Here is a 23,967-nt window from a genome sequence, read left to right as displayed (position 1 = left end):
CTACTCCTGAATTTTGCCGGTTAACCGACATTTCCGGTTATTTAGGTGCCGATTAATCGAAAGTTTCCTGTAGTTGGCTCAAAAGCTGCCTTAGCAAAGGCCTGGCAGCACAGGACCTGTCCACTCTCTGGGTATTCTAACATTAGATATTATTGATTGAAAAGCTCATGAAAAACCAAAGTAAAGGACCCATAGTGCAGGACACCACCAAGGTCGGAGAGTTTAAAGGACAAATTAAATTGAGTCAAATCAATAAGTAATGATTATGCACCTAGCGTTCGGCTTTAAAAGTTTGATGATTGTGAAATGAAACAAAGACTGAAGATTCGGAGCTCCAGTTTTGAAGCCCTGGAGTAGAGGATGTGTGATAATTATTGCTGGGGTACTGACATTTTGGAGAAAAAAAAGCAGAAAGAATAATTATAGATCAACTCACATTTAGAGAAGCTTTTCAAAATAAAATAGAACTTCATTGTAGATTTGTATGACTGCTTCAATTTAATGTCATGGACTTGGGGCAGAGGGGGGTTGTCAGTTGTTAAATTACATCTTCAGATGTTACATCTGAAGCAATACAAAAGAAAAACATTGTAAAATGGATACTTACAAATCAACAAGCAATTAAAGAATGGTGTATAATATAAGTGAATGGGAAGTGGTCCAGCCCATTAGAGTTCTATCGGTGAATCACAAACTAAATCTGGAAATTACTGCATAAACTTTTACTCAGCCAAGATCAGCCATTTTCAAAATGGACTAAATCTAACACTGTAAATCAATCTGTCTATCCATACCTTCATCCTCATGGATCTCCTGGACCCTTCTCGAAAGGCCTGTGGATAACAAAATGATAGAGAAGTTATTGTGGAATCATGTAATCAGTTAATCAATCCTGCCTGTGTTCACTAATTACCCACTGCCATTTAACCCTCTCACACCAAGGGACTTTTTTCAAATAGCAAGCAAACCTTAACACTGCAAACCAGTGGGAATCAACCAAGAACCTGGTTTCAAGAGGTGTTCATCCATATTAGGCCTCAACTCCTCTCCCAACTAAGCTTTCCATGGAGATATAAAGATAGCTGTATTTATATAGCACTTTCATATCCTAAGGATGTCCCAAGGTCCTTCACAGCCAATTAATTACTTTTAAGTATAGCCAATGCTGTTATGTAAGCAAACGTGGTAGCGAATTTGCACAAAGCAAGGTCCCATAAACAGCTTCTTGGTGGGGCTTAATAAAAGAGCTATATTCCAAAGCTTTGTTTCTGGTATGCTCCAGTGATTTAGGCATTCGATACATAGTACCTGGTAGAGGAGCTGGAACAATCATTTGCTTCAATGTCTGCAGTTTACAGGGTAAGTCTGCTGAAAATACCATCCCTACCCTCCAATGTATGCAGATGCAGCATATTATGGCAAGTCTGGTGTCGGTACTTCTCTCCACTGCATGGTACAAGGCAAGTCTGCTGACAGTACATCTTGCGTTCTTTCCTATTAAATTCGTTGTTTCAAATTTGCTTTGTAAATGATTAATTTTCAAGCGTTTCTATGTGGGATATCTGCATATATAGACACACTCCCAGGACCTCGCCTCCACTTCTAAAAAATAACACCATCAGCTATTGAAAGAAAAGCTATCCTACCATCGCAGACTTGTTTTTTTGTTGGCATACAGCTACAAAAATAACATGCTAAGTCACCAAATACAGGACAAAATATAGAACACAGAATTGAGACACACAGCAGGCCCGGCCCCAGATGAACTAAACCTAACGGTATTGCAGGCCCTCTGGAATCTCCTTGCAAACCTTCTAGGCTCCATAGACCCTAATTTGAAAACCTATGCTGTTAGTAAGCATAATAATTATATTTTGTGTTCATCTCTACAGATGTGATTTCTATTTTCAAACATTCAAGTTGCAGTAATAACCATTTTGAAACCGTAGAAATTTTTTTTAAAAATCAGCCAAACTTCTGATTTTGCACTCAATGTGCAAACGTTCTCTCTGAAACACCGACCTTTATTTTTTTGGCTTTGGGGACATTTCTTGCTTTTTCTGTGCTTCTCTTTCTCTTCTTTGCCTTGGTTCTCTTTACTCGGTTGACTGTAAGCGTGATGCTGGTGGGCGTGTGCTGTGTTGCGGTGTACGACACTGTTGACGGTGATACCTCCTCATCCCCACTCTCAGTTGCACTGCTATCTCCACCTGTGGGAAAAGGTGATCAGGTTATTCCATTCAGAACTGTGAGTTAAACAAAGGGAGTGAATTTCCTTGGAGATTTGCCTACCCCATCGTCTTAACTTCAGCCAAAGTTATGGTGCTGGAAAGGAAGGGGTTCTGGAGGAAATTCACCCGCAAATATTCAATAATTCAGTGCAGCAACAGCACAATGCATAAGTTACACCAACTACAGGAAACTCTCGATTTACCGGCAACTAAATAACCGGAAATCTCTTGTTAACCGGCAAAATTCAGGAGTAGGTTCAGCTAAGTTTTACTTCATATTAGTGGCCGTTCCTGGATTTGTGGCTGTGTAATCGGGGTTCCTGCACTTGTTGCTAAGCAACAGTGATGCTTGGTCTGTGGCCGGGGTTCCTGCAGCTGTTGCTAAGCAACAGGGAAGCCTGGATTTGTTGCTGTGTACGTAGCTCTCGTACCTTTTAACTATACCTCTCTGTAATCCGGACTTTTTGATAAACCGGCACCACGCCGGTCTCGTCGGTGCCGGATAAAAAAGAGTTTCCTGTAGCTGCAGTATCTTATGTAACCAAGTGAAAAAGTTCCCTTCCATTTTCACTTCTGACATCAAATGCCCATTGTCCTGTTGTACCTTCACCCTAATAGCAGTGGAGATATCTTTCCTAAACTAGAAAGAGGAATATGTATCGATGGATCTATTACACAAAATAACTGAAGGCAAGGAACAAAATTGATAGCATGCCCAGCACTCTGGGGCTTCCATGTGTACTTGCACAAGTCACAAGCCAAATGATTTCAGCCTGCATTCACTGAAAATTACCCCGTATGACAATCACCTGATCATACCGCTCAACTGTTTCAATTTAATCCGACGTCCTGATTTTACAAGTCCATTTCTACCCTTTCCCGATGTTGAAGTGGGGCTGACAAACTTCAATCATCAACACTTCTTTTTGGAGTTACTGGAGCTGAGGCATACAGAAGGTACTGCATGTGCTTAATTTATTTTTCCACCTTATTAAATGTATTCCAAGTAAAAATTCCTTTTTGTATTTGGGTTTTTGGAAACCATTAAACAGTACAAAAATGTAAGCATTACAATATTTAAATATTTTGGTGCTATACATTGCGTTCTGGATATTTGTTGCTGATTTTTTTTTTTAATTTTTTTTTTTTTAAGGCCATGTCCCTCAAGTTTGCAGGTTGAGGGGTATGCTCCTTATTTTAGATTATCCTGCAATTCTGCACCTCCAACTTCAGATGTCCATTACAGACTCCAACATTAAAGCTGATGCACATCTACACACTGGTTAAATTTGCTACCCTTTCCTAGCCCAGGGATACCAAGGGCAACTATAACACCCCAACTGTTGTCCTGCCTTAGATCAGCTAAATTTGCACAAAGAGGATCTCAAACTTGGGATCTATTGGCATGTGTAGCACCACACTGAGCAGAGCCTTTACTCGCTAGGCCTTAACTATTTTTTTGGCATGTGAAAGATGCCAGTGTACATGGTGGATCAGTGCACTGTGTAATAGTTCATGTGTGACAGCATCCAAACTGAATGATTAACAACTGGGACAGCATTGCAAGCTTTTTAAGTGATCAACAGTTCAGTAATGGAAAAAACACGCCATCAGTATGCTTCAGAACTGTGTAAAATTGCTTGGAATGAGAACTATGGTTTTTTTTAAATAAAAGGTACAATTCCAAGTGTTATTGCGAAAAAGTTAATACCCTCAGCAGTGCAAAGGAGTGATTTACAATACAAAAGGTAAATCATGCTTGACTAATCTACTGGAATTTTTTGAGGATGTAACTGGTAAAGTAGATGGGGGAGAACCAGTGGATGTGGTGTATTTGGACTTTCAGAAGGCTTTCGATAAGGTCCCACATAAGAGATTAGCGTGCAAAATTAAGGCACATGGGATTGGGGGCAAGGTATTGACTTGGATAGAGAACTGGTTGGCGGACAGAAAGCAAAGAGTTGGAATAAACGGGTCGTTTTCCGAGTGGCAGGCAGCGACTAGTGGGGTACCGCAAGGATCGGTCCTAGGACCCCAGCTGTTCACTATATATATTAATGATCTGGACGAGGGAATTGGATGTAATATCTCCAAATTTGCAGACGACACAAAGCTGGGTGGGAGGGTAAGCTGTGAGGAGGATGTCATGAAACTCCAGTACGATTTGGACAGATTGGGCAGAAACATGGCAAATGCACTATAATGTGGATAAATGTGAGGTTATCCACTTTGGTGGCAAAAACAGGAAGGCAGATTATTATTTGAATGGCAATAGATTGGGAGAAGGGGAAGTGCAGAGAGACCTGGGTGTTCTTGTGCACCAGTCGCTGAAGGTAAGCATGCAGGTGCAGCAGGCGGTTAAGAAGGCAAATGGTATGTTGGCCTTCATAGCAAGAGGGTTCGAGTACAGGAACAAGGATGTCTTGCTACAGTTGTACAGGGCCTTGGTGAGACCGCACCTTGAGTATTGTGTGCAGTTTTGGTCACCTTACCTGAGGAAGGACGTTCTTGCCATGGAAGGAGTGCAGCGAAGATTCACCAGGCTGATACCTGGGATGGCAGGAATGATGTATGAGGAGAGATTGTGTCGATTGGGCTTATACTCACTGGAGTTTAGAAGATTGAGAGGGGATCTCATCGAAACCTATAAAATTCTGTCAGGCCTGGACAAACTAGATGCAGGAAGGATGTTTATGATGGCCGGGGAGTCCAGAACCAGGGGTCATAGTCTAAGGATAAGGGGTAAGCCATTTAGGACTGAAATGAGGAGGAATTTCTTCACCCAGAGAGTGGTGAACCTGTGGAATTCTCTGCCACAGAGGGCGGTGGAGGCCAGTTCATTAAATATATTCAAAAAAGAGTTGGATATATTTCTTAAGGCTAAAGGAATCAAGGGATATGGAGAGAAGGCAGGGACAGGGTACTGAATTTGGATGATCAGCCATGATCTCATTGAATGGCAGAGCGGGCTCGAAGGGCCGAATGGCCTACTTCTATGTTTCTATGTAAACACTGTATAAATGACACTATTGCTGAAACACCTCAGATTCATTACATAAATTCAACTTTTTCCACACAATGGTGCCCAGCAATACCTCCTAGCGAATCTTGATGAGATCACTGGCACTCTTAAAATAAAAATTCAAATACAGCAGAAACAAAAAAATGTATTAACGTTAATGGCAAATCACCATAATTGTACTCCATGGTAGCCAATTTCAAAATAATAAAATGAAAACGGAAGGCAATGTCTAAATACAGTAAGCATTTTTTTTCTTACCAGACACATTCTCCTGCTTCCTGCGCTGGAGTCTGATGACCTTCCGCCTGTCCAGTCCCCTGTGAACATCAGTACAGATTACAACACAATGAGTTACTGAGGACCAAAGCTGTGACCAAGGATTCTAAACCAGCATTAATTCAGCTTCTCTCAAAGGATTAGGATAAACCGTTCGGATATTTAATGCTACATTACCGAGAAAAAGTAAATTAAACATGTAAAATGGGTTCATTAAGTATTGCAATAGTTTTCATTTGAGAAATATTACCATTCAGAGGAATTATTTCTTAATGGTTTTTAAACCAAAAATAATCCTGAACATTCTTCATGGATCATGCTCAATACTGTTTGTAAACATAAATCAATTAATTGCAAATACTTTACTGAAACTACTGCCGAACTGGTTTTTTACTGATGATGTTCTTTATTGGGAGGCGCCCTTTCTGTGAACAAACATGATGCACAGCTTATGCCAAACCAACGATCTACCCCCGCCTGCTCAAAAAAACCTTAATTTCCAGTGTCACTTCATACCTGCAGTTCTCACAAGCGATAATAAAACCATCCTGAGTTAAGCTACAATGACACCAGGGAATGTTCTCATCCTCGGACGAACTGTCGCTATCCTCAGAATTATCATCGTATCGCTGGCAACGTAGTCTATTCAACTCTACTCGGGCGATGATGGTCTGTGGAGGTGGTGAAGCGGGGGGTGTTGGAGGAGGTGGAGCACCATAGTTGTGATCCTTAGAACAAAATAATAAAAGGTCTTGAGGACATGAAATATAACAGAACAAGAAAATATAAAGAACCATTGAGCCAAACTAGTTAGGAAGAGCTGGCTTTTCATTCCAGTGATAAAAATCCCTAATTACAATAATACTGACCAACTCCCTATTTACACATAATAGTCGATACACAATCGTTTCCAATTTGCTTTCCAAAGGCAATCAACACTTATTACTAGTAAATCAGGGTTCACACTTTCTCCCTTGCTTCAGAAACAAATATCATACATGGGGTTTCCACAGAAACCATTCCTAAAGTCAGCTATCTCATCCAGAGTACAGTACAATCCAACGTAATGAGGTCTGAAAGAGAATCCTCTCCATGTAACTCCATCCATAGGGACATCACCTTAAAAAACAGACCAGCTTGAAACTTTCCTCAATTCAATGCAAGAATGCAGCGGTTCGAATATACATGGTAAAGTCTAGAATGTGCTATCTTGGTATGCTGAATAATTAGCCAGGGAGATATCTTCAATATACGATAAATAATCAATCTCCATCCCTTGAAAGGAAGTAGCATCTACACGATACGCAGCTTAACAAGCAGCATGCTCTGAGGCAGCGCAAATGAAACTTTGAAAGGATTTACTAGATTGAATTACTCTTTATTCCCAAGGTGTTTCTCCAGTTCTAGCTACAGCACAGCACAAGTTTTTAAATGCTTTTTCTTTGGGATTTCTATTCACCCCCCCACCCTCAATTTTAAAGGAACTGCTCATTTAGCCCCCTTACCCCCCTCATTATTTCCTGAGAGTAAGCAGTGATTCTGAGTGTAATGGTCATCTGTAATTGGGCGCTAAGAGGCACGTGGAAATATCTAAACTCCACTCAGAGCCTTCTTGAATACCTCAGCCAAGAGTGGAACTCACCATGTAGGTAATACCACATTCTCTGGCACAACATACTGGGGCACCACTATCAAGTACATTGGTCAACTACTATTAGAGCTGACTAGTTACAAAAGCCAACAAACTGCACAGGTGAAGTGTTTTGGAATACAACATGCAAGTGATCTTCAACTTGAGACAGGTTTTCCTTTTCATAAACATAGCATTTTAACCAAGTTAATTTTCATTAATTGGAGCAAATGAATAGCCACAAATATCTCTCCTCCTTTGAGCAGACTGAAACTGCAGGGTCAGATACAAGAATTTGGGATCTTGAGATGCAAGTGCGATCTTAAGATGTGAGTAAAATGTGTAAGCTCATGAAAACTAAACATGGCCTTTCTTCCTTTTAGCAAATAGGAGAATGCTCCAAGTCAATAGAAAATATCACAGAATCACAGAAACCCCACAGTGCAGATAGAGGCCATTTCGGCCCATCGAGCCTGCACCGACACATATCCCACCCGATCCCCATAACCCCTACACCAACACATATCCCACTCTATCCCTGTAACCCCACGTATTTAATCCCCCTAACACTAAGGGTCAATTTATCATAGCCAATCAACCTAACCCGCACATCTTTGGACTGTGGGAGGAAACCGGAGCACCCGGAGAAAACCCACGCAAACACGGGGAGAATGTGCAAACTCCACACAGACAGTCACCCGAGGCCGGATTCGAACCCGGGTCTCTGGCGCTGTGAGGCAACAGTGCTAACCACTATGCCACCGTGCTGTATGTATAATTTTCATGATTAAAGCACACTTATAATGGAAATTTTACAGCATTTGTTCCCCAGGTGTTAAGCCATGAGTTTGTTGAAGATTTGCTTTGGCAATTATGTATCAGATTCACATGTGTAGTGCTAGGAAACATGTGTGTGGAATGCCTCAGTACAGACCTAACAACATAGCAAAATAGAAAAGAGAGAGCGTTCCAGATTGGTCAGAACAGTAATCCTGGATGGTAAACATGGTTTGTCAGGAATTCTACCTCCCCTGACATGAACATCACCAGAGCGCACCCTCTGGTCTTCATACTGCAGAAAATGACTATCAACTGGGCTCTATAGATTGTTTCAATTATTTATACAAGAAATTATATAGGGACACAAAGCATTACATAGAAACTGCTACATGGAAACAGGCCATTCAGCCCAATCCGTCTGTGTTGGTGTTTATCTTTCACACGAGCAGTGGTCCTAATTACATGTACCCACTCTGTTCTCATATCCCTTAGTTTGTTTTTCCTTCAACCACCTATCCAACCTATTCTTAATACATGCTTCAGTCATTAACTGCAGCAGTGCATTCCACAGCCTCACAAACCTTGTGTGTAAAAAGTGTTTTCTTGCTCTCTATCCTAAGTCTCTCACATTTAATCTTGCATCTATGTCCCCCCATTCCAGGCTCTGCAATCACTGGAAACAGTCTCTTTCTATCTACTCTCTCCCATTCCTTCATAGTTTTAAGCACCTCTATCAAATCACCTTATAATCTCCACTGTTCTAATGAAAACAGCCCCAGTTTATCGATCTGTCTTTGTATTTTCTTGCACGAGGCAGTTTCCTAGTGAATCTGTGCTGGTTCCTCTCTATATCCTTCCTATAGTGTGAAGCCCAAAACCGCACACAGTGCTCCAACAGTGGTCTGACTGAGGCTTTATATTGATTCATTCACTGTTACATCTCAACTTTCACATTCCAGACCTCTTGCCAAAAAACACAATATTCCATTGGCTTGTTATCTTATCCATTCTGAGGTGTTGCTTTTAATGTCTTGTGAACCTGAACACCCAATCCTTCTGCTGTTCCACATCATCCAGCTTCCCCCCATTCAAAAAGTGTAATTATTATTTTTCTTTTACCAAAATGTACTATCTCACATTTACTAACATTGAATTCTAGCCGCCACATTTTTGCCCATTTCAGCTCATCAATATCCTCTTCCAACGTCCTTTGGTCCACATAATTATTTACTATCCCTGCTATTTTACAAGCATCTACAAATTTGGACATGACCCCTTCTGTGTCTCTATCCAAGTCATTGATGTATGCAGTCATCATAAGCAGCCCCAAAACAGAACCTTGTGGGACAACAAGCAAGAGTCTAATCACTGCCCCATGACATTCAATGGCATTAACATCGCTGAATCCCCCACCATCAACATCCTGGGGGTCACCATTGACCAGAAACTTAACTGGACCAGCCATATAAATACTGTGGCTACAAGAGCAGGTCAGAGGCTGGGTATTCTGCGGCGAGTGTCTCACCCCCTGACTCCCCAAAGCCTTTCCACCATCTACAAGACACAAGTCAGGAGTGTGATGGAATACTCTCCACTTGCCTGGATGAGTGCAGCTCCAACAACACTCAAGAAGCTCGACACCATCCAGGACAAAGCAGCCCGCTTGATTGGCACCCCATCCACCACCTTAAACATTCACTCCCTCCACCACCGGCGTACCGTGGCTGCAGCGTGTACCATCTACAAGATGCACTGCAGCAACTCGCCAAGGCTTCTTCGGCAGCACCTCCCAAACCCGTGACCTCTACCACCTAGAAGGACAGGGGCAGCAGACACATGGGAGCACCACCACCTGCAAGTATCCCTCCAAGTTACACACCATCTGACTTGGAAATATATCGCCGGTCCTTCATTGTCAAAATCCTGGAACTCACTCCCTAACAGCACTGTGGGAGTACCTTCACCGCAAGGACTGCAGCGTTGAGAAGGCGGCTCACCACCACCTTCTCAAGGGCAATTAGGGATGGGCAATAAATGCTGGCCTTGCCAGCGACGCTCACATCCCAGGAACGAGTAATTTTAAAAAACACCGCTACCCACTACCAACCACTCTGAGATACTGCCCTTAACTCCTACTCCTCGAAGTTCCAAGTACTTTTTAATCCCATATTCTACCTACCCTCAATTCACACCCCTTAATCTTGTCAAATAGTCTCATCTAGGGCCAACTGCTTCATACTACTACACAAATGTTCACCTGGCTGTTTGGGAGGCAGATGCTCTTTCATGTGTGTGCAAGTAGTTTTTTTTCCTTCTTTTAAACCAACTAAAAATTGCCTGCACAGCCAGACAGGAATGTATGTATAGCATAGCTTCTGGTGAAGTAGGACTTGTATACTTACTGCGTACGGCAGACCTCTGTACCCGTGATGTTGTGCGCTCCCATAGTTGTGATTTGAGTAGCTGTTCTTCTCAGCAACTGCGGGGCTAGCTTCCACCGACTCTGGGCTAAAACAAGAACACCAAAGTCAAAAAATCATTTACTAGTAAGATGGCAAAATACTGCAGATGCTGGAAATCCGAAATAACAACAGGAAATGCTGGAAAAACTCAGCATTTTCTGTTGTTATTTCAAAAAAATCATTTGTTTGCAAGTCTCCTGATGTAGCTGTGAAATTCCATTTTACTCATTGGTACTTAATCCTTCAGACATTAAATGGAGCTTTCACTTCTCCTTTTGCCCTGCTGCCATAGTTCAGCATATCATGCCTTCTCTCCCTTCCTCTCTAACCAAGGAAGCACAGCAGCAAATGGCAGCTGTAAAGTGGGACCAATATATAAAAGAGTTCGTCTTGGCTCAGGATTAGTCGTGTTGCCTTTGAGTAAGAAGGTTGTAGACTTGAGCACATAATCTGCTCTGACACCTCAGTGCAGTACTGAGGGAGTGCTGTACTACCAAAGTGCCTTCTTTCAAGTGGAACGTTAAAAGGAAAAATGTTAGTTTAGGTGGATGTAAAAAAAAAAAGGCACTATTCCAGGAAAAGCAGGGGAATTCTCCCAGTGTCCTGTCCAATGTTTATTACTCAACCAACACCACAAAAAAAGCAGGGGACGTGATAATTTATCTCACTGCTGTTTGTGGGAACTTACTGTGTGCAAATTGGCTGCCATAGTTTCCCTACACTACAACAGTGACTACACTTCAACATACAGTACTTTAATGGCTGTAATGTGCTTTGGGACATCCCAAGGTCGTGAAGGGAACTATATAAATACATATATAAAGAGTGGAGAGCGAAGGAGGCTGACAGTCAATTATTGTAAGATGGACAATGGGATTCAATACTTCCCTCTCCTGCCTACTGCACACAGTAAGACAGGAACGTGGATACTCCTCCACAATGCCTTATACTGAGAAAGACGTATTCTATATCTCACCACCAGAGGTCACCAACATCAAAATTAAAAATGTGACATTTTTCTCCCTGATCACGAGGTCCTGGTTCAATGCATCTTTTCACCTGCTTTTAATTCTCACTCACCCCACAACGCAGGTTATAATAAACAGAAACATTGTGAAAAGTGCTGCTTCTGCATGTTAAATATGCTACCCATTAATAAATGCCACTAAAAGCAAACTAATTTATGCAGAAAACAAACCTCTTTCCTCCCTATCCACATCAAAATATAAATCCAGAGAATGGAGCACAAATTCTGCAGACCAGGGCCGGCAGCAGCAGCGAGAAGCGGCCCTGGGTGGAGACTGAGCGCGGAGACCGAGGATTTAAGGAGCGGGGCGAGAGAGAGAGAGAGAGCGGGCCAGACTTACCGGCAGCAGCAGCGAGAGCGGCCCTGGGTGGAGACTGAGCGCGGAGACCGAGGATTAAAGGAGCGGTGAGAGAGAGCACGGCCCAGACTCACCGGCGGCAGCAGCAAGAGCAGCCCTGGGTGGAGACTGAGCGCGGAGACTGAGGATTTAAGGAGCGGTGAGAGAGAGTGGCCCAGACTCACCGGCAGCAGCAGAGAGAAGTAAAAAGTAATCGAAGTGTGATGTCACCAGAAAGCAGGTAAGTGATTGGTTGGTGAGCATTTCTCGCTTTTTTCCAAACTTAATTTTTGTGGTTTATAGTTTCTAGGGTCTCTGTTGTGTAGCGGGGAATGCTAGTAAACAAGGGCCCTTGAGTATATCATTTAACTGTACTGTAATTAGTGGTATTGATTTGATTTAATTTAATTTGAATTAATTAAAAGGTAAGTCATGGGAGCACAGCTCAGCCCCGTGGCATGCTCCTCCTGCACTATATGGGAAATCAGGGACACTTCCTGTGTCCCTGACGACCATGTGTGCAGGAAATGTATCCAGCTGCAGCTACTGGCAGACCGCATTGCGGCACTGGAGCTGTGAATGGATACATACTGGAGCATTCACGATGCTGAGGACATCGTGGATAGCACGTTTAGGGAGTTGGTCACACCACAGATAAAGGCTTCAGAGGCAGGAAGGGAATGGGTGACCACCAGGCAGAGTAGTAGGCGCAGGCAGATAGTGCAGGGGTCCCCTGTGGCCATCCCCCTTTCAAACAGATATACCACTTTGGATATTGTTGAGGGAGATGGCTTATCGGGGGAAGGCAGCAGCAGCCAACTTCCTGGCACCGTGGGTGGTCCTGCTGCACAGGACGGTAGGAAAAAGAGCGGGCGAGCTATACTGATAGGGGATTCTATTGTAAGGGGAATAGATGGGCGTTTCTGCGGCCGCAAACGAGGCGCCAGGATGGTATGTTGCCTCCCTGGTGCAAGGGTCAAGGATGTCTCGGGACGGCTGCAGGGCATTCTGGAGGGGGGAGGGTGAACAGCCAGTTGTCGTGGTGCATATAGGTACCAACAATATAGGTAAAAAATGGGATGAGGTCCTAAAAGCTGAATATAGGGAGTTAGGAGGTAAATTAAAAAATAGGACCTCAAAAGGTAGTAATCTCAGGATTGCTACCAGTGCCACATGCTAGTCAGAGTAGAAATAGAAGGATATTTCAGATGAATACGTGGCTAGAGGAATGGTGCAAGGGGCAGGCATTCAAATTACTGGGACATTGGAACCGGTTCGGGGGGGAGGTGGGACCAATACAAACTGGACGGTTTGCACCTGGGTGGGACTGGAACCGATGTCGTAGGCAGAGTGTTTGCTAGTGCTGTTGGGGAGGGTTTAAAACTAAAATGGCAGGGGGTTGAGAACCTGTGCAGAGAGACAGAGGAAAGGGAAGCAAGGATAGAAACAAAAGACAGGAAGGAGAAAAGCAAAAGTGGAAGGCAGAGAAATCAAGGGTGTAAATCAAACAGGGCCACAGTAAATAATAATTCTAAAAGGACTAAGAGTGTTAAAAAAATCAAGCCTGAAGGCTTTGTGTCTTAATGCGAGGAGCATTCGTAATAAGGTAGATGAATTAGCTGCGTAAATAGATGTAAACGGATATGATATAATTGGGATTACGGAGACATGGCTCCAGGGTGACCAAGGTTGGGAATTCAACATCCAGGGGTATTCAATATTCAGGAAGGACAAGAAAAAAGGAAAAGGAGGTGGGGTAGCATTGCTGGTTAAAGAGGAGATTAACACAATAGTAAGGAAGGATATTAGCTCTGATAATGTGGAATCCGTATGGGCAGAGCTGAGAAATACCAAGGGGCAGAAAACGTTAGTGGGAGTTGTATACAGACCCCCAAACAGTAATGCGGAGGTTGGGGGTGGCATTAAACGGGAAATTAGAGGTGTGTGCAATAAGGGCACAGCAGTTATCATGGGTGACTTTAATCTACATATAGATTGTGCTAACCAAATTAGTAACAATACTGTGGAAGAGGAATTCCTAGAGTGTATACAGGATGGTTTCCTGGACCAATACGCCGAAGAACCAACTAGAGATCAGGCCATCGTAGACTGGGTATTATGTAATGAGAAAGGATTAATTAGCAATCTTGTTGTGCGAGGCCCCTTGGGGAGGAGCAATCATAATATGTTAGAATTCTTCATTAAAATGGAGAGTGAAGTAGTTGACTCAGAGACTAGGGTCCTGAATTTAAATAAAGGAAACTACGATGGTATGAGGCACGAGTTGGCTAGGATGGATTGGGGAACGTTACTTAAAGGGTTGACGGTGGATAGGCAATGGCAAACATTTAAAAATCGCATGGATGAACTACAGAATTTGTTCATCCCAATTTGGCATAAAAATAAAACAAAAAAGGTGACTCAACCGTGGCTAACAAGGGAAATTAGGGATAGCATAAGATCCAAGGAGAGGACATATAAATTGGCCAGAAAAAGCAGTAAACCTGAGGATTGGGAGCAGTTTAGGATTCAGCAAAGGAGGACAAAAGGATTAATTAAGAGGGGGGAAATAGAGTATGAGAGTAAGCTTGCAGGGAATATAAAAACTGACTGTAAAAGCTTCTATAGGTGAAGAGAAAAAGATTGGTGAAGTCAAGCGTTGGTCCCTTGCAGTCAGAATCAGGGGAATTTATAATGGGGAACAAAGAAATGGCAAACCAATTAAATACATACTTTGGTTCTGTCTTCACAAAAGAGGACAGAAATAACCTCCTAGAGATGTCGGGGAACATAGAGTCCAATGAGAGGGAGGAATTGAATGAAATCAGTATTTGTAGGGAAATGGTGTTAGGGAAATTGACGGGATTGAACGCCGATAAATCCCCAGGGCCTGATAATCTACATCCTAGGGTACTTAAGGAAGTGGCCCTAGAAATAGTAGATGCATTGCTGGTCATCTTCCAAAATTCTATAGGCTCTGGAACAGTTCCCATGGATTGGAGGATAACTAATGTAACCCCACTATTCAAAAAAGGTGGTAGAGAGAAAACGGGGATTATAGGCCGATAAGCCTGACATCGGTAGTGGGGAAAATGCTAGAGTCCATTATAAAAGATGTAATAGCAGAGCACTTGGAAAACAGTGACAGGATCGGACAAAGTCAACATGGATTTACAAAAGGTAAATCATGCTTGACTAATCTACTGGAATTTTTTGAGGATGTAACTAGTAGAATAGATAAGGGAGAACCAGTGGATGTGGTGTATTTGGACTATCAGAAGGCTTTCGATAAGGTCCCGCATAAGAGATTAGCATACAAAGTTAAAGCACATGGGATTGGGGGTAAGGTACTGTCTTGGATAGAGAACTGGTTGACAGACAGGAAGCAAAGAGTTAGAATAAACAGGTCTTTTTCCGAGTGGCAGGCAGTGACTAGTGGGGTACCGCAGGGATCGATGCTAGGACCCCAGCTATTCATGAGGGAACTAGATATATCTCCAAGTTTGCAGACGACAAAGCTGGGTGGGCGTGTGTGCAGTGAGGAGGATGCAGAGAAACTCCAGTATGATTTGGACAGGTTGGGTGATTATACTGCATTTGCCATGCATCTGCCCAATGTGGATAAATGCGAGGTTATCCACTTCAGTGGCAAAAACAGGAAGACAGATTATTATCTGAACGGCAATCGATTGGGAAAAGGGGAAGTGCAACGAGACCTGGGTGTCCTTGTGCACCAGTCGCTGAAGGTAAGCATGCAGGTACAGCAGGCGGTTAAGAAGGCAAATGGTATGTTGGCCTTCATAGCGAGAGGATTAGAGTACAGGAGCATAGATGTCTTGCTGCAGTTGTACAGGGCCTTGGTGAAATCGCACCTTGAGTATTGTGTGCAGTTTTGGTCGCCTTACCTGAGGAAGAATGTTCTTGCCATGGAGGGAGTGCAGCGAAGATTCACCAGACTGATACCTGGGATGGCAGGAATGATGTATGAGGAGAGATTGTGTCGATTGGGCTTATATTCACTAGAGTTTAGAAGAATGAGAGGGGATCTCATTGAAATATAAAATTCTTACAGGACTAGACAGACTAGATGCAGGAAGGCTGTTCCTGATGGCAGGGGAGTCCAGAACCAGGGGTCACAGTCTAAGGATAAGGGGTAAGCCATTTAGGACAGAGATGAGGAGGAATTTCTTCACCCAGAGAGTGGTGAACCTGTGGAATTCTCTACCACAAAAGGCAGTTGAGGCCAATTCATTAAATATATTCAAGAAGGAGTTAGGTATATTTCTTAAGGCTAAAGGGATCAAGGGATATGGGGAGAAAGCAGGGACAGGGTACTGAATTTGGATGATCAGCCATGATCTCATTAAATGGCGGAACAGGCGAGGGGCCGAATGGCCTACTCCTGCTCCTATCTTCTATGTTTCTATGAAACTAAGCAAGAGGCTAGAATTTTTACGTGTCTGACATATGTGGAAATAATTCGCTCAGTTTAATGGGCTCTAAATCAATCCAGGTAGAATGTGTTTGCCTGAAATGAAGTCTCTCTCTCTCTCCCCAGTAAGATCACATCCCACTTTGCCCAAGTCCAAGGAGTTTAGGCAAAGTATGGCAAAACCTAGTGCTCAGTAATTCCCCCTCCTTCCAGCTAGTGCATGCAGGGACAGTGGTGGAGTTTAAGCTTAAACTGTGCAGCATACCAGCACAGGGCTTCCCAGTATTTATCCATCTAGGACCACCTAGATGAACACATTGGCATCATCCCCTCAGACTATTTTTCATCTACATGCTGCCCCACAGCGACATCATCCGAAATCACATCATCAGATTCCACATGTATGCTAATGACACCCAGCTCTACCTCAGTCACCATCTCTCTCGATCCCTCCACTGCATCTGATGTCAGGCTACTTGTTCGACATCCAGTGTCAGTATAAGCTGGCCCTTTTCTCCCTCCCTGTAAATTATTTGCCCATATGTCTGTGATTGCCTACATGGCAAGTTCCCAATCTCAGGTGAAGCATTTCAAAATAGGGAAGAAAGCTTTAAATATTTTTATTGCTTATAAACTCACTGTCTCCTAGTTAACAACTCAGCACCGACCAAGACAAACCTCAGGTCTTGGCTCATCTATCTTAAACCAGAAGGGCTATAAATTTGTTCTAGCCAATAAATGGGTAGTGTTTAAACTAAAACTGGTTAAGTAGAGCCACCTGAAAATCATCTAGGATGCACGCAAAATTCATCCTCACTCATTAAAATGATTGCCGTCATGATTCTCGTTTAAATACTCAAGTTCATTGGTGTTACACTGAAAGGCTGGGCCAATATCAGGGGCAGTTGAAACACAAGTAATGATCGTCACAGGCTTTTTTCACTACTTAAAGGGGAGGTTCATTGATGCTGCAGCACCTCATGCTCAGCACTGTTGGATGTGCAGCTGCCTCAACAGCCATAAGGAGGACAAGGAGAAGTAGCACTTAATTACAAATCCTGATGGCAGATCGCTGCCCCAGGGAGTGAGCCCGGAGGTTTTCCCGATAAAGCTTTGGAGACATTGGTTTTAGCAATGGAGAGAAGGCGGGCGGTTCTGTACCCGGCAACTGGCAGGAGGCCCTCGCCATATGTCTGCCGAACCACATGGAGGGAGGTGGCACACCACATCATGGGCAGCACTGTGGTCCCCAAGACACCTACACAGTGCAGGAGGAGGTTTAACGACCTCACACGGGTGGTCAGGGTGAGTGAAGGCTTCATCAAATGCTACATACCACCATCTGTACCACAAGCTTCACACACTGCTCAATGCACCACACCCCTAGCACTCACCCACCAACAATCTCTACCTAGCAACACTCACACCCATGTCTCACACCTTGCACACAATGACAGCTATTCAACTATAGCAGGCACAAGGGTTATTAGTTATTAAAATTTATGATAGGTGATATGTTTATAGAAAAAATGTATTGTGTTTAGAATATTTTGTGGTCTCTCTTATTTCAGCTTTGCGCCCAGGAGACACTGTGATATGGCGTGAGACAGGGATTGTATGGTGGGGATGTGGTGAGCTATGGGGACCTGGGGTTTCATTCATGCGAATCGGAGTCTGGTGAGCCGGTCACAGACAGCCCATCCGGAAGCCTGCTTGTTTCGCAGCTCCCGCCCTCCCTCCCGTTCCTCCTCCTCAGCCCCGAGGTGGTCCTGCAAGCCCTGCTGGCAAGGGCAGCACCCTCATGATGGCCAAATCGTGGAGCATGCAGCAGACCACCACAAAATGGGACTCCCGCTCCGGCGAGTACTGGAGGGCTCCTCCCGAGTGGTCAAGGAAGCGGAATCATTGCTTCAGTAGGCCGATGGTCTGCTCGATGATGTTCCTGGTGGTAACATGGCTCTCATTATATGAGTGTTGGGCACGAGTGCTGGGGTTGCGGAGGGGAGTCATGAGCCAGGTGGAGAGCGGACAGCACCTTGTCTCCGAGCAGCCACCCGTGAGCTTGACGTGGTGGCTGGAAGAGTGTTGGCACACCAGTCTGACACATGGTGAAGGCATCGTGGGTGCTGCCAGGATAGCGAGCACTGATGTTGAGGATTTGCTGTGTGTTGTCGCACACCAACTGCACATTAAGTGAGTGGTAGCCTTTGCGGTTACAGAAGACCTCAGGATTGTTATGCGGTGCCCGCAAAACCACGTGGGTGCAGTCAAAGGCGCCCTGCACCATCGGGAAGCCCGCTATCCTGGCAAAGCCACATGCACACTCGTCCTGCTTCTCTCTGGTGATCGGGGCGGCAATGTAGTCCCTTCTCCTGCTGTAGAGAGCCTGAGTGACCTCCCGGATGCAGCGATGGACAGCGAACTGTGAGATGTTAGATATGTCTCCTGCTGCAGACTGGAAGGATCTGCTGGCGCAGAAATCGAGTGCCACGATGAACTTTTGACTGCCACTGGGAGAGCCGTGGTTGCCCTGGTCTGAGGCTGGAGGTCTGGCTGCAGAAGGTGGCAGAGTTCTGTGACCACCTCCTTGGTGAAGCAGAGCCTTCTAAAACACTGCTCCTCGCTTAATTGAAGGTAGGAGAAGTGATGTCAGAAGACCCCAGGTGGGTAAGGCCTCCTGTTCAAAGCCATTATGGCCCCCCTGCTCCCTCTGTGCACATGTTCCATTCTCTCTCACTGCCTCCACTTCCTCCGCCTTAGATCCTGGAGTGCGAGGGCAACTGCCAGTACAGCCCCCATGACTTTTAGCAAGTACTGTAGGTTGAGGCTTTTCAGAAATAATTATGGAGATTTGTACTTGCCAGAACACTCCCTGATACCAAAGAACCTAGAAATGACTGAAGAAAACTCTTGCAGTAGCAGGAAGTAGCATACAGCCACTCAAATTTCAAAAACCTGTCAGGTGCGAGTAATTGGTGATGATTCCTTTAAATAACATTGTTGGAACCGGCTTCCTGCTGCTGTATGCCACCTGAAGCGATCGTCGTTTTCGCCAGCCGGTAAGTTCATTGGCTGTAACGAAGTTGGGAGATTGGGTGTCAAGTGAGCGTTGCACACTCAAGACGTCACGATCTCAGTGATGGCGAGGTCCCCGGCGATCGCGTTCAGTGACAGCGCTACCGACAATACTGATATAGCGTGCGGTGCTGGAACCGGCATCTCATGGCGCGAACGTTTGGCGCAAAACACACAAATTTCTCCCCCTAGGTATTTATCCTCCTGGCTATCTGGAGACCCAATCATCATGCCCTTTCACCCAGAGTCAGTGAAGGGCCAAAATTAGGCACAATAACTTTTTTTTTTTTTTTTTTTAAACACTATTTAAAATAACTAGAAAAATGTCAGGAAAGTCCATTTCCTAACAGGTTACATATATAACTTAAGACCCATTAAAAATGAAACTTCCCAGTAGTGGCTACATGGATCATTCAACAGGCGGCTGTTGTCTGTCCATTCGTGCTGCTGGTCAGATTCAGGTCACATCCAGTTAGGTTTCCAGCCAGGCCGCTTACCCACAAACCAGCTGACTCATGTATATGAGTACTGGGCAGAAACACCAGATGAATCTGGAGATTAGAGTACTGGTCTTCAATTTAAGCAGGGTCTAGTTTCTGTAGGTGTCCAGGTTTGACAACAACAGTATTGAAGGTCATTTAATTGAATGACTGCCCCCTTCATTATGAATCACCAGCAGATGGCAGCAACTAATTTGGTAGCCCGTGTCAACAGGTGCACTGGAACAGGGCAGGGCAGCTTGGCAAGTGAAGAAATCTAATAAATCATGAGTAAGACATGGGATTATCGAGGTTTTATTTCAAGTGGAATAAACTAAGCATTATGTTACTCCAAATAAAATGATGTATTCAGTGTTTCTGCTATACTCTCGCCTCGGAGTGCGAAGGTTGTGGGTTCAAGCCCCATTCCAGGACCTGAACCTATAATCCGAGCTAATACCCCACTGCAGTACTGAAGGAGTGATGCACTGTCGGAGGTGCACTATTTCAGATGAGACGTTAAACTAAGATCCCGCCTGCCCTCTTAGGTGGACATAAAAGATCCAGTAGCACTATTGAAGAAAAGCAGGGGAGTTGTGTGTGTCCTGGCTGATACTTATCCCTCAACCAATGTCACCAAAACAATTGAATTGGTCACTTATCGCATTGCTGTTTGAGACCTTGCTGTGTGCAAATTAGCTGCCGCGTTTCCATATATTACAGCAGTGTCGATGCTTAGATTAGTTGGTTGTGAAGTGCACTGGGATGTCCAGAGGTCATGAAAGGCGCTGTACAAATGCAAGTTCTTACTTTCTTCAGATTACAAACAGTGCATGGCTTAGTTCACCCTGCTGCACCCTTCAAGCTGCCTCGCAATCTTTGCCGATTTGATGAATTCTTATTAAATTCATAGGTTAGTATCACCAATTTCTCGTGAAAATCTGGTTCTATGACCAAAAACGCACAAAAAACCCACAGAAATGTAAAATGCTGAGTCACTAGCAGGCACTATAGGGAGAGAAAATTGCAGTCTTTGATTTAGTTCTGTACCACAGGCTGCAAGCATAATAACATCATCGCAAACTGTTAAATGCGGCTGATTTACAGCAATGGTCAGAAAGGAAGTAGTTCCACTGTCACAAGATTGCCAAGCCCTATAATAGCATCTTATCTAACTGGATTTACCAAAACACTTATTGTATAAATAGTGTAAACAGGAAGTTCTGGGTCTTATCAGGGCAATTCATATTGTAACAACAACCAGGGTGCCTGCACAATCGACTTGCCATGAGGGAAGCATTAGTTATAGAAGCAGACAGTCACCAGTACAAATACAACTAAACTCCAGTATCACACCTCACCAAATGCAAACTGAAGTTGTTTGCTCCAGCAAATCTCTGCATATAGTCCATATAAACAAATTACAGCAAAATCTGGATTCATTTTCAGCTACACCGGATGAGTTCTGCCAAGCAAATTTCAGCTTTGTATAAATAACTACCAAGCACAGTTGTAAATTTATCTCGGTTTCTTGAGGATGATCAATGTACATATTTCTCACTCAATTGATCTGTAGATTGGTAGTGAATCACAATCAGCAAATAGTGTCACAACTTTTACTAATTTATCAAGGCTAATGAGAGTACAGTAACATTTTAATCAGGAACTTTTGAAAAACGCTTGCGTGTGTCAACAGAGCCTGCTGTTCTTTCAAATGTTCTGCGCTTGATTTTCTGGTTCAACTTAAATTCCTTCCACAATGGCTCCCAAATGCTCTAGTTGAAGGAAACTGATTGAAGCTTGTGTGCTGGTGTCTGCAGAATGGGATGTGAAGATGTGCCTATAATTCCTGATGTTGGAAGGGCAAAGAGGGTCTAAATGGGCCTCTTCCTCTTGCATAGCAACTTGTCGTTTACCCGAGACAGATCTCCCATCGACCCCCTCAGCCACAAAATGTGAGATTGAGGGAGGGGGGAAAAGAGGGCTGTAAGGACCCACAATATCCAACAATTTATCTTTGTGATGGAAACAAACTTCGTATTTTTTTTAAAATCTTTTTCGCACCTTGTTATTTGTTTTCCCAGTCGAGGGAAAATTCACACCCTTGACCTCCAATCAGACCCCGACTATTGCAGAACGAATAACAAAGTCAACGCATTCCCTCTACCTATCAGTATAGGGCTTTTATTGGCTAATAATAATTGCTGCCTTAGCAATCAATTTTAAAATTACAATACAGGCTATAATAAAGAATAGTCAGCACGGATTACAAAAGGGAAGGTCCACAACAACCCTACACAAAGCAACCTCTCTGCTGCAAAAACTTGGAATACATTTTCAGGACAAAAGGCTTCAGGAAGGAGAGGAGAAATCTGTACTGGTAAACTTTTCAGGTCGTAATGATACTCTCCTCTACCCCTTTCGCTGGATGTAAGTAGACTGAATACAAGTTACCTCTTGGCTGCTATAGGCAGCAGGACAGCATAAATGCATTGCGGAGTGAAAAGGATTCATTTTTCTACTAGGCGTGTTCTTAAATTAGATTTTAGCCCAAATCTAATTGAACTTGGGGAGAAAATCTCTTGTTTCTTGCTGTTATTTGTTCTTCATGGGGGTTCTGCAGATTTTGTGCTGGAAAGAAGACACATTCGTAGCTCCCTCTACCCATCAGTAGCCTACAAAGTATAGGGCTTTTATTGGACAATAATGATTGCTGCCTTAGCAATCAATTTTAAAATTACAATACAGGATATAATAAAAAAAGTCAGCATAGATTTCAAAAGGGAAGGTCATAGAGTTATACAGCACAGAAAGAGGCCCTTCGGCCCATCGCGTCCGCGCCGGCCATCAAGCCCTGTCTAATCTAATCCCATTTTCCAGCATTTGGTCCATAGCCTTGTATGCTATGGCATTTCAAGTGCTCATCCAAATGCTTCTTGAATGTTGTGAGGGTTCCTGCCTCTACCACCCTTTCAGGCAGTGAGTTCCAGATTCCAACCACCCTCTGGGTGAAAAAGTTCTTCCTCAAATCCCCTCTAAACCTCCTGCCCCTTACCTTGAATCTATGCCCCCTTGTTATTGACCCCTCTACTAAGGGGAAAAGTTCCTTTCTATCCACCCTATCTATGCCCCTCATAATTTTGTATACCTCAATCAGGTCCCCCCTCAGCCTTCTCTGCTCCAAGGAAAACAACCCCAGCCTGTCCAGTCTTTCTTCATAGCTGAAGCGCTCCAGCCCAGGTAACATCCTGGTAAATCTCCTCTGCGCCCTCTCCAAAGCAATCACATCCTTCCTATAGTGTGGCGACCAGAACTGCACACAGTACTCCAGCTGTGGCCTTACCAGCGTTTTGTACAGCTCCATCATAACCTCCCTGCTCTTATATTCTCTGCCTCGGCTAATGAAGGCAAGTATCCCATATGCCTTTTTAACCACCTTATCCACCTGTTCTGCTGCCTTCAGGGATCTATGTACATGCACACCAAGGTCCCTCTGATCCTCTGTCTTTCCTAGGGTCTTACCATTCATTGTGTATTCCCATGCCTTGTTAGTCCATCCAAAATGCATCACCTCACACTTTTCAGGGTTAAATTCCATTTGCCACTGTTCTGCCCATCTGACCAACCCATCTATATCGTCCTGTAGCCTGAGGCTTCCCGCCTCGCTATTTACCACCCCACCAATTTTCATGTCATCTGCGAACTTACTGATCATACCTTTTACATTCACATCCAAATCATTAATGTAGACCACAAACAGCAAGGGACCCAGCACCGATCCCTGCGGTACCCCACTGGACACAGGCTTCCAGTCACAAAAACAACCTACCATCACCCTCTGCCTTCTGCCACTAAGCCAGTTTTGGATCCAATGTGCCAAGGCACCCTGGATCCCATGGGCTCTTACCTTCCTGACCAGTCTCCTATGCAGGACTTTATCAAAAGCCTTACTGAAATCCATGTAAACCACATCCACTGCACTACCCTCATCCACACACCTTGTCACCCCCTCGAAAAATTCAATCAAATTGGTCAAATTTGATCAACCTTACTGAATTCTAAGAAGTAACAAAGAGTAGACAGTAATGCAGTAAATGTAATATACTTAGATTTTCAAAAGGCCTTCAATAAGGTCCTGCATAGTAGACTTATTTTCAAAAGGTACCACATAGCACACTCATGACTACGGCCAGAGCATGTGGAGTCAGGGGATAAG

At 43.9% G+C, this 23,967-nt stretch overlaps 1 protein-coding gene across 4 annotated transcripts in view; it reads right to left on the bottom strand.

Annotated features, from left to right (window-relative positions):
• The window catches only part of setd5 (SET domain containing 5), a 98,701-nt gene that overhangs the window by 68,974 nt on the left and 5,760 nt on the right, over positions 1-23,967 (bottom strand). For all 4 annotated transcript variants that reach the window (XR_015080066.1, XM_086001933.1, XM_086001934.1 and 1 more), the window contains exons 2-6: positions 10,342-10,447; positions 6,046-6,257; positions 5,512-5,570; positions 2,023-2,210; positions 795-833 (exon numbers count right to left, since the gene is read on the bottom strand). Coding sequence is in view for 3 of the 4 variants with exons in the window: in XM_086001933.1 (XP_085858059.1) it covers positions 795-833; positions 2,023-2,210; positions 5,512-5,570; positions 6,046-6,257; positions 10,342-10,447 (604 nt within the window). In the remaining variant the exon portion in view is untranslated. The remainder of the gene's footprint in view (positions 1-794; positions 834-2,022; positions 2,211-5,511; positions 5,571-6,045; positions 6,258-10,341; positions 10,448-23,967) is intronic.

Source organism: Somniosus microcephalus, chromosome 11 (assembly GCF_052327205.1).
Source record: "Somniosus microcephalus isolate GS21.2 chromosome 11, FLI_Smic_1.0, whole genome shotgun sequence".
Classification (NCBI taxonomy): domain Eukaryota; kingdom Metazoa; phylum Chordata; class Chondrichthyes; order Squaliformes; family Somniosidae; genus Somniosus; species Somniosus microcephalus.
Note: the sequence above shows the minus strand (reverse complement) of the source record. Positions and strands in the feature narration are given on the sequence as shown.